Source organism: Rattus norvegicus, chromosome 7 (assembly GCF_036323735.1).
Source record: "Rattus norvegicus strain BN/NHsdMcwi chromosome 7, GRCr8, whole genome shotgun sequence".
Lineage (NCBI taxonomy): Eukaryota > Metazoa > Chordata > Mammalia > Rodentia > Muridae > Rattus > Rattus norvegicus.
The window spans coordinates 81,594,751-81,606,906 of record NC_086025.1 but is presented as its reverse complement, the minus strand read 5'-3'; the positions used below and the strand labels follow the sequence as shown (position 1 = coordinate 81,606,906).

Sequence of the window (12,156 nt, the reverse complement as noted above, 5' to 3'; positions counted from 1 at the left end):
TCTTCAAATTTTGTTAGTTGCCTAATATTTGGTGTTTCTCATGGGGCCTCTCATGGACAAGAATTTCCTACTTGTTTCCTCCCTCTCTATTATCTTCTTACTACTCTATTCTGTAGCAGAAAATGAGAAACAAGAAGCAGCAATGAACCTGTCATTTAACTGGTATAGATGGCAAGAAAAAATGAAATGTTGGAGGCTGACAGTACCATCTCCATCCCCTGCTGGGACAATTTTGCCAGAGGGAGTAACAAGTCAATTGTGTCAACACTTCAAAGGAAACTCTTTGCACCAACAAAAATAAGATTCCTGTAATACCCACAAGACAAAAAATGTGTAACTAAGAAACTGCTGGTAAAACTGCAGTCCATAAACTTTCACGATGAAATTAGGATGATTTGAAAAGTCAGAAACCAATAGAGAAGTTTCAGGTGACTAATAAAAAATACTAGATTTTATTGTTCTAGGGCACTCACTTTTATTTAATTGGAATATTTATTACTTATGTTTCAAGTGTTATCCCCTTTCCCTTTCCTGGTTTCCCATCCATAAACCCCTGATCTCATCATCCCATCTTCCCTTCCCTTGCTATGAGGGTGTTGCCCACTCACCCCTTCCTGCCTCACCGTCCTGACATTCCCCTACACTGGGGTCCAGCCGTGGCAGAACCAACAGCTTTTCCTTCCATTGGTGCCCAACAAGGCCATCCTCTGCTACACATGCAGTTGGAGCCATGGGTCTCTTTGGATGGTGGTTTAGTTCCTGGGAGCTCTGGTTGCTTGGTATTGTTCTTATGGGGTTGCAAACCATTTCAGCTCCTTCAATCCTTTCTTTAACTCCTCCACTGTGGACCCCGTTCTCAGTTCAAGGGTTGGCTGTGAGCATGAGCCTCTGTATTTGTCATGCTCTGGCAGAGCTTCTCAGGAGACAGCTATATCAGGCTCCTATCAGCATGCACTTCTTTGCATCAGCAATATTGTCTGTTTGGTGGTGCTATGTATATGGGCTGCACCCCCACATGGGACAGTCTATGACTGGCCTTTACTTCAGTGTCTGCTACAAACTTTGTCTCTGTATTTCCTCCTATGAATATTTTCATTCCCCCTTCTAAGAAGGACTGAAGCATCCACACTTACTTTTAAGTATAACTTCTGGCGACATTCAAATTTTATAAGCATGTTGAGAAACCAAAAAAATATTTAAATAATATATTCTTTAGAGATATATCAAATATTAACTTTGTTCTAGAGCCTTAAGATAAAACCATTATTATTTTAATACTTAGGCATCAATATTCTGGTTCCCCATAGTGTTGATACATCAATGTTAAATGATAAAACAACAAAAATAACATAAATACACTGCTAGATAATTATAGCTTGATTGAGGAAAATGTGATAAGATACTGTTATAGAGATGGATAGAAAGATTATTTTACATGAAAAATAATTTGTCAAGAAAACAAGAGGCATGATGACTTATATTAACTCTTAAAAGTATATTAAGAAAGAATCTAGAAGGAGGAACTGAGGCACTACAGTTAGAAGGAACTTTGTTTAACACAAGTAATAGCAACAGTAACAAGTTCCAGTAAAACATTGTTGGTTGATTCATAACATTCATACACTGCAATACCGCTGGGCACACCTTGCCAGGCAGTGGTTACTCTAGCCTGCCAAGGTTACAGATGTGTCTGAGTGCTGAGTACTTTTCTCTCCCAGGAACATGCGTGTCATCTTCTAGCCTTATAAAAGCTACATAGTAGTGATCTTCATTATTTTTATTTTTATTTTTTTATTTTTTAACATTTTTGATTGACAGAAATAAATTTGCAGTATATATCAAAGTTTTGATATATTTCCATTTTTTTCCTCAATCTTTATTAAATTGTGTATTTCTTATTTACAGTTCAATTGCTATTCCCTTTCCCAGTTTCCAGGCCGACGTCCCCCTAACTTCTCCCCCTCCCCTTCTATATGGGTGTTCCCCTCCCCATCCTCCCCCCATTACTGCCCTCCCTCCTTCAATCCCGTTTACTGGGAGTTCAATCTTGGCAGGACCAAGAACTTCCCCTTCCACTTGTGCCCTTACTAAGCTATTCATTGCTACCTATGCAGTTGGAGCCCAGGGTCAGTCTTTGGGTCTTATAGTCTTTGGGTAGTGGCTTAGTCCCTGGAAGCTCTAGTTGGTTGACATTGTTTTTCATATGGGGTCTCAAGCCCCTTCAAGCTCTTTCAGTCCTTTCTCTGATTCCTTCAACGGGGGTCCCATTCTCAGTTCAGTGGTTTGCTACTGGCATTCACTTATGTACTTGCCATATTCTGGCTGTGTCTCTCAGGAGAGATCTACAGCTGGTTCCTGTCAGCCTGCACTTCTTTGCTTCATCCATCTTATCTAGTTTGGTGGCTGTATATGTATGAGCCACATGTGGGGCAGGCTCTGAATGGGCGTTCCTTCAGTCTCTGTTCTAAACTTTGCCTCTCTATCCCCTCCCAAGGGAATTCTTGTTCCGCTTTTAAAGAAGGAGTGAAGCATTCGCATTTTGTTCATCCTTGAGTTTCATGTGTTTTGTGCATCTAGGAAAATTAGAGCATTTGGGCTAATAACCACTTATCAATGAGTGCATACTATGTGTGTTTTTCTGTGATTGGGTTACCTCACTCAGGATGATATTTTCCAGTTCCATCCATTTGCCTATGAATTTCATAATGTCATTGTTTTTGATAGCTGAGTAGTATTCCATTGTGTAGATGTACCACATTTTCTGTATCCATTCCTCTGTTGAAGGGCATCTGGGTTCTTTCCAGCTCCAGACTATTATAAATAAGGCTGCTATGAGGGTATTCCCGTCTCCATCCACCTCCTCTTCCCTCCCCCTCAACCCCTACATTACCCTACACTGAGAAACTTTTTAGATCGTATCCATATCAGGTCCTCTGTATCTTGGGTGTCAGTACCTGGTGTCTTTATCCATCAAGACTTACCTTCTTCTGAAATAACCTACCCCTGAGAGAAAACCAAGGACAACAGCAATACCCTATAATGTTTGGGAAGTTCTTGGAGAATTCTGATCAACAACTCAAAAGAGGCCTTTTCATGTTTGGTGTTGAAGTTATTGGTAGAGATTTTATGGAGCATAGAAGGGAGCATTGTCAGACCAAATGATACAATTTTATTTTATACTGTATACATACATTTGCATATACATATTATAATATTAGAGATTATAAATTTTCGATCTATCCTTATTGGTGCTTTAATCTATTTCCTCATTTTTCTGTATTTATCTCCATTTCCCTAATGAAAATCTCCCATTTTCCAGTTCTCCTAATCACATCACTTATACCCTGTTGTCCTGTTAATTTTCCCTTTATCTACCCTGACACACCCGATTTCCCCTTTGTACTTCCCTGGATTTTGCATCTACTCAAGGTTAGATACTGACATCAGATGATTTGCAGCTAGAAACCTCAAATGTGAGAGAATATGTGACATTTGTCCTTCTCAATTGTAGCTCACACAATATGATATGCTGTATGCATACTCATGATTTCATTTTCTTTACAGCTGTACAGTATTCATAGGCTATATGCACCACATTTTCATCGTATGTTTTTGGGTTTAAGAACATTTAGATCCTTTTGATTTTCTATCTACTGAGAATAGCACAACAATGAACATGGTTGAAGAAGCATCTCTGCACAAGGGTGTCAAGTCCATTGGGCATATTCCAGGAGTGCTAAACCTGAGTCAAATAGTAGATTTCTTCTTAGCTTATTATTATCCTCACTGTTGTCATCTTCGTCGTCATCATCGTCATTATCCTCACCACCACCACCATCATCATCATCCTCATCATCACCAATTTTTCATTTCCCCAAACCCCCACTCATTTGTTTTGGATATTCTGTTGATATTTATCATATTGATTAGGGTAAGATGGAGTCTCGAGGTTGTTTTTATTTTCATTTCCATAATTTTTAGGGATGCTGAATATCTTTAACATATCTCCTCATCATTTTTATTTCTTCTTTTGAGAACTCTGTTAGGATCACTCTTAAAAAGCTTACTAGTTTTATGAAGTCTCACATGGCAATTTTGGCCTTAATTCTAGTGCAAATGAATTCCTACTCAGAAAGAACTTTTCTATACCTGTATCATATATGGGGATGCCTAATCTTCTAGCAGTTTTGGTGTTTCAAGTTTTACATTGAGGTCCTTGATCTGTTAGGAATTTGTACTTTTACTTCATTGTAAAAGTATACATGTCTGTTTGTGTGTCAGGACCATCTTGCATTTACTATTATGACTCGATTTCTAATACTCTTCTCCTCATCCCATGAGATTTCATGGAGGTGGTCTTTGCTCTTCGTATTTCTACCAGCATCCTGCTCTGGATACGTACTCTTCAAAATAGAGGCTTTATCTTCAGCTCTATTTCTTTCTTCCTGAGACCTTCCCAGAATGACCCCCTTATGGTTTATTTCAAGACAGGGTTGATTGTTTTCAATACTGCATTTTAGTTTTCCTTCTCTTCTATTGTCTTTGTTATGTGATGTTTTAAGCAGATAGAAAGGAAGAGATTGAAATCCACAATCTGATCTACACCTTCATCAGCTCAGAGAGGTAAATGTCTCTCATGTGACTCTTGATACGAGGACATTCTTCTGATTCTCCAGGGCTCATCATTTAGAATGTTGTTACTATCTGAAAATTCACATCTTCAGATAATGGATAGTGACAGACCAAAGACAGGATTTCCTTCATGTTAACTATTTTTGAACCAATGTTTTAGGAATGTGGATGATTTTTTTGTCAGCTACATCAGCAAACAATTTCCTACCGTGAGTGAATTACTTATAAGCTGTTTCAATAAAAATCCCCAATCATCAAAGTTCTATCTTCTACAAACTCTAGCACCAATTAAAACCCATATGAAGCTGAGACAGGAAGAAGTTACGGCAGATACTTCAGCTGTGGGTCACTGCCAGTTTTATTTTCTTGCTTATTTTTCGTACTAATCACCAGCCAAAGTCTTTTGTGACAACAGTATATGACTACTATGCTCATGTTATAGCAGGCTACCCTGTTTCCTTAGAACATTATTTGCAGCTACTGTTGTTATGTTATAATTTGTTTTCATAGCATTTTAATTTTTTTGTTTGTGCCATTTTTAATTTTACACCATTAGGGCTCACAATTTTAGAGACGATAAATCTAACATCAAAGCACTTTTAGGTTCATATTTTTAAATAGCTATGGATTTTTGAAATTCTTGCTTAGCTCGGTGACATGGGTAGCTCAGAAACTGGGATACATTGTGGTAATCAATTTATATAATTACATGTCTTAAATCATTACAAACTTTGCTCAACAAATACAAGTAGACTCCCCTGCTATTTTCCACCCTTATTAAAATGACAGTATCTTAAAACAACAACAACAACAATAACAACAACAATAATAAAAACAACAACAATTCGACAGTCTGTCTTCACCTTTGCAGAATCTACAATCTAGGAAAAGGTAGCTGTTATAAATACTAACCCAATTTTAAATACTTATATCTCCAATATTTAGCATTAGGAGTTTTTCAAGGCTATAATAGGCAGAAAATAAGAGATTGATGAATATGGATCATGCTTTAAGAGGGTTGTCTGGGGAATGTGTACATCTGTACCTCAATGGCTCATAATCTAGTTATTAAAAATTAACCTAACTCATAGAAGTATTGAACAATGGAAACTGTGTGAAACTTAATTTGCCTTCAGTGTTTTAAAGTTATGGTTTTTAAAAGTTGTAAAATAGTTTATTATAAATTATAGAATATAAAACTAACAATCCAGTAGGTAATGTCGTTTTTTTGTAATTTCTTGTTATATGAATGATTTCTCTTTAAACAAAAGGTTCATATAGCTAAGTCATTAATTATAAGTACTATTATAACAAAATCAGCCTCTATTTTCTGTATATAATTGCCAATGCCTCGGTAATCTAATTAAGAGAACACCACAGAGGTGTCCATCATAGGGAGAAATGAAAAGACTCCCAGACATCAGTTACACTTGACTGCTAATGGGAGTTTGTGGCTTAGCAAAGGAGATTTACAGAGCTGTATCTCAATGTTAAGTCCGATACTGAATTGTTTGCTTAGGATCTGAAATTGCAGCGTCTCCTTCATTCCTCAGTTCATTTCTCTTTGGAAACAAGCGGTCCTATTTCCTGTAACCCATTACCCACTTTAAGCAATTTCAAAAGAAGCTCATCTCAGGGCAGAACACAGTATGAAACTGGTATCTGAAAAGGTGTGTTGCACACAACTGTTCCTGGTGATTTTGGAAGTGATTTTTTTTTCTTTATAGCAATGCTTCTGAGAAGCTAGGATTTGCCCTATCTTAAGTGAACTGCGTGGTCTCATGAAAAAGAAAAAAAAATGTTCACTAATTTTCAGTATCAAATGGGTGTTGTAGAGATTAAAAACAAATAAAAATTTAATTTCAGGTAAAAGCACACAAGAAAAATATAGTGAAATAAATTGAATACCTTTCTTTTAAATTGTAACTAATTTTAGGTGCTTTGCATCCTGCTTGCCATATCGAGATTTATATTCTTTTTTTAATTTTATATTTTAATTTTGATTTTCAATTATTTTAAACATTTTTGTTGGAGTTTTTAAATTTACATTTTCGATGTTATCCCTTTTCCCAGTTTCTAATCCATAAATGCCCTATCCCATTCCCCATTCCCCTTCTTCAATGAGAGTGTCTGCCCACCCATTGACCCACCCTTTCATGCCTCCCTGCCCCTACATTCCCTTGCACTGGGGGGGGTCCAGCCTTGGGAGGACCAAGGAATTCTCCTCCCATTGGTGCCCAACATGGCCATACCCTGCTATATATGCAGTTGGAGCCATGGGTCTGTCCATGTGTACACTTTGAATGGAGGTTTAGCCCCTGGGAGCTCTGGTTGGTTGGTATTGTTGTTCTTATGGGGTTGAAAACCCCTTCAGCTCCTTCAATCCTTTACCACTTTCAATTCAGTGGTTGGCTGCGAGTATCTATCTCTGTATTTGTCATTCTCTGGCAGAGTCTCTCAGAAGAGAGCTGTATCAGGCTCCCAGCATGCACTTCTGGGCATCAGCCATATTGTCTGGATTTGGTGGCTGTATGTATGTGGGCTGGATCCCCAGGTGGGGCAGGCTCTGAATGGCCATTTCTTCAGTCTCTGCTCCAAATTTTGTCTCTATATCTCCTCTATGAATATTTTTGTTCCCCCTTCTAAGAAGGACTGACACATCCACACTTTAGTCATCCTTCTTGAGCTTCATTTGGTCTGTAGATTGTATCCCGGATATTCCAAGCTTTGGGGCTAATATTCACTTATTAGTGAGCACATAGCATGTGTGGTTTTCTTTGTGATTGTGTTACCTCATTGAGGATGATATTTTCTAGTTCCATCCATTTGCCTATTCCTAACAAAATAATTCACAAACATAAACTTCATTCAATAGTATTGGAATAAGTGTTCTTTCAAAACAGATTTACATTATAATAGTAGTATCAAATAAAAACTTCATAATTTAATTAATAAAAATTAGAAAAGTTTTTTTCAGATAATTGTAATAGCCAAAAATCCAAAATTAAAAATAGTCTTGTTTTTCTGTTTCTTTAAAGTCTTCATTTCTTTAGCTAATTCCAATGGCTGAATTGATATTTTCTCCACATTCTATAGCACAGACTTTGAAGAGATACTTAATATTTTGTTTCCCCACCTGTGGCTCATGCATATTTTTATGCATGTAAAATTATATTGCATACATAAAATTTTAATCTACTTTAAAAATTATGACTAATGGTGTTAGAATAAATTGAGCCATTACCACCTTGGTAACAATCTCCCAAGACTATTTTAATTTGCTTTGATAATATTTTTCCAACATGGCTATAAATATCAAATTTATCTTTTGAAAATACAGAGATTCAATATTTAATATACTGTAATGCACACAGATAGTTTATCTTTAGCAAGCAGGAAATTAGGAAAAACACTACTACTATTATTACTGCCACTGTTACTACTGCTCTAATTATTTACAGAAATATGATACAGCATTCTTATTTCATTTGTGCTTACCTTATTGCAAGATGGATTAAACTAAGGGATCAAAGCTGGTAGTGACTTTTGATCAGTATTACAGCTGCATTTTTTCCTTGTTCCTCCTTGTGTTTAGTAAATAGCAGTAAATACTTCAAATACATGACTGATGTATTACATTCTATATAAACTATTTTACAAATATGCATTCAATTTTCTGCCCATCTAGAGTTTCTGAAGAAAAATCCCTTTTTTTGTTTTTGGAGGGTGGGTTATACTATAATTACACTTCCCCCTTCCCTTCCACAAATCTTCTAATATCTTCATTCGTGCCCCCTTTCAAAATCATGGAGTTTTTTTCCATACTTTTTGTTGCATATGTTTCCCTAATTTTTTATATATGTTTTGATAAGGAAAAGGTAGAGCAATATGGCACAAGGAGAAGACAAGACCTCTAATTCTTTCTCATTTGAGGGGAGTGTGAGGAGTTTTGGAGGAAAGAATGTGAAGACGATATTATGTAATTTTAATATAATCTCTAAAAATAGCAACAACACATAAAAACTTGAGACACTATAAAATAATGACAAAACTATGTATCAATGTGTAGCAAGTGTTTGTGAGGTAAGGGAAACATGTCTTTTGTAAGATGTATTTATGCTTTGGGTTATAAATTATGCTGCTAAATACTCATTTATTTATGCAGTATAACAAGGCAGAAAATGCCAATGCAATTTTATTCATACAAGATAGTAATGATGTTGTTCCCATTAACAACAAGATGTGACTCCCTGTCCATTATGGAGTTAAGTAAAACAATTTTTCTTCTATATTCATTGATGTTCTGAGGATGCTCCATTTCATCAACTTATAATTGGGTATTATAGAAACAATCATTTCCTCAAATGACTTATATTAAAGGAATTCCCTGAGTTGGTCAAAGCAGCAACATAAATCATGATGTAGTTTATTGCACAAGCAAATTTGTAACCTATTAACTTGATTTGCCTAAACACTGTTATGATGGGTAAATATTCTAAGTTCAATTCCTTTAGATAAAAACAATTTTTGCTCTTATAATCTCATATTAGCACAGTTGCTCATGTAAACACTCTCATATTTTACACTACCAGTGAGTATAGAATCTTTATGAAGTTTTATTTACAAATCAGAAATATAGTTCAATGTTTAAATTTTGCTGAAAAATTATATATATTGTACATCTGTGTATAGATGAATATTTATATGTATATGCGTGCATATATTCATGTGTACTGTAAAATATGTTCACTGAATTATGGATTTATATTCCTAGGAATTTATGAGGTATATAATTTAATTAAAATATTCTGGGTATGTAATACATAACTTAATTTCAATTGTGTCCCTATCAGCATTGTTCAGTAGCATTTGAAATATTACATTGGCAAATTATATTATATTATCTTTTCAATCATATCTTTATGAATGAAGACATTAAAAGTAAAGACATTCCACAATCAACAAGAGTTTGTGAAATGATTAAATGTTTCTCATTTGGTAACTTTAGGAAACAGAGTTTTTTAACATTACTGACTTCTTAATATAAACATGAAAAAGTTCTGCATTTTATTATACTGAGCTTTAATCTTGAAGTGTACTTCTTTTCTACTTATGTTCATTTATATTTCAAACAGTACTTGTAAATTGTCAATATGTGGTTCATATTTATACATGAAGCAGAAAGACTTCTCATAGACTTATTGGGTATCACAATATTTGGATTGTTATTTTAATATATAAATATTGAATTTACTCAGTAAGATTTGCCTTAACAATTAGATTTTAATACATTCTTATTGATTTTAACAGCTGAAGATGCTTGTGGGGGAACAATGAGAGGATCCAGTGGCATCATATCCAGTCCGGGATTTCCTAATGAATACCATAACAATGCAGACTGCACATGGACTATTGTAGCAGAGCCAGGAGACACGATTTCCCTGATATTTACTGATTTCCAAATGGAAGAAAAATATGATTACCTAGAAATAGAAGGTTCTGAACCACCTACAATTTGGTAAGTGGATAAGTCGATTAAACTTGTATTGATGCCATTGTCTGAAGCAAAGTAGGGAACGCAAAGCTGTTGGTGGAGCTGTAAGATAAGGGTGTTGGAGGGATTGTTAATCCTTTTGCAAACATATAAAGATGCACTGTCAGAGCTGGGAGACACTTTGATGGGCTTTGACTCCGTCAGTTTTACCTTAATACTTGTGTCACAGGATCAGTAAGGATTTTCATGGCAAGGAAGTCGAGTCTGTGCCTCTTGCTACCTATAGTGCTGTTCTTCACCATGGTAATCCAAACTTAGGCCTCCCTTTAAATTAAGTTAGTAGTCCATGAAGGAACTCGCTTCAGTTTACATTTACAAGCCACTAACCTAGCTTGTTGTAACTGAAGACAAATTTGTTTAAAGATGGAATTTTTCTTTACAGACTCAAGATATGGTCTAATGAACATTGTGTCTTTAAAATATGCTTTTGTGGAATAAAATACTGTAATAAAGTGTTTGCTTATGTTGTTTCAAATTTGCACATACTCTCTGAGATTATTTTTAACTGAAAGAAGAGTAAGGAATCAATGGTGGGGTGAAGGCACAGGAAAACACTGGAGTTGAAAGAACTTCCGAAGTCATGGAAAACTTGTGTCAGAACATGGGAATATCTGCAAGTTAAATTCAAAGGTCTGAAATGTCAAACAGTGGTTATTATGGAGTGTAAAATTAATTTTAAGTGTGACATGATTAGCCATAAGAATATCACTTAAGAGTTGATTGCAGAAATCTAAGAGGAGAGCACAGTTGCTAGTATTATGATTCTGTTAAGAGACAAAGGGGTGAAAGATATTAGAAGATTAGATATTAGAATTAAAGAAAGATATTAGAATTAAAGTAAAAATGATTCTGTAACTGATTAGAAATGGTAAGGTAGATAGTCTTGAAGTAGAAACTTGCATTATTTATTGACTTTAGCAAATGATAAAAATGATTATGATTATCTACGATATGAGCACTGTTGGAAGAAAGTCAACTTTGGATTTGAGGCCCAAGGTAATATAAAGGGCAGAATGTGGCCCAATGAGCTAAGGATATTAGATAGGTAATTTAAAAAGTCACAGTTGGCTGAGTTTCCAGTAATTTGTAGCAAATCTCCATTGGAAATACAACCATTTAATAGCGAACAAAGATAGTTCATCAATTCATACTCATGTTTTATATCTCTACTTTCAGTGCATTGAAACATACAATTTATCCCCTTCCACAATAATTTTGTATGAAACTACAGTGAAACACGGCTAATCCTGTTTTAACTAGTTAGAGGATTTAAAGAAAACTATTTTAGAATTTACTGTTCTAAAACGGTTCATATTTAATGAATGTAAAGTTAGATAATGACAATAGATTTTCTAATAATTTTAGTATTTATGAGGCAGAAGTGATCCCACCAATGCTTGCAAACCATTCATGTGCTTGGTATATTGTAGAAAATGGAAACCTTCTCACGCTAATCCCTCCCTTTTTCCTCTAAACTCTATAACCTAAATATTGCTCTTACATGCTCTGAACCATTACATCCCTATTTCCCTTGATAAAGACACTTCTGCATATTACCTTCACACTTTTCAACACTGATTTGTAAATTTAGAAATATGGAGTAATAAGATAACTGCTTATTAATTAACTTGGTCAGAATCACAAGGTTCTCTCCTGTCTCATTTCTTTTTCAAATGTTATCAAGCTTTATTATTTACTCTTGCTCAGGAAATAATACATGTTTAATCTCTCTCATATTATAATACATATAGACAAGTCCAGATTTCTACTATATGGTGACTCTGACTGAAAAATTAGGTAACTTATATTACATGAAAATTATAGAAATATCCAACTGTTATATTTCTACTAATTAAAATTTAAACAAATAGTACTATTAATGAGCTATATTACTTAGACAATTAAATATCATAAATAACAATTCTTTTAAATGTTATTAGTTATGAAATCAATGTTTAAAGTTAATTGTC

The 12,156-nt window shown here is 34.9% G+C and overlaps 1 protein-coding gene across 7 annotated transcripts in view; it reads left to right on the top strand.

Annotated features, from left to right (window-relative positions):
* Csmd3 (CUB and Sushi multiple domains 3) overlaps window positions 1–12,156 on the top strand; it is a 1,319,129-nt gene that overhangs the window by 349,563 nt on the left and 957,410 nt on the right. For all 7 annotated transcript variants that reach the window (XR_010053386.1, XM_063264433.1, XM_063264432.1 and 4 more), the window contains exon 5: window positions 9,943–10,150. Coding sequence is in view for 6 of the 7 variants with exons in the window: in XM_063264433.1 (XP_063120503.1) it covers window positions 9,943–10,150 (208 nt within the window). In the remaining variant the exon portion in view is untranslated. The remainder of the gene's footprint in view (window positions 1–9,942; window positions 10,151–12,156) is intronic.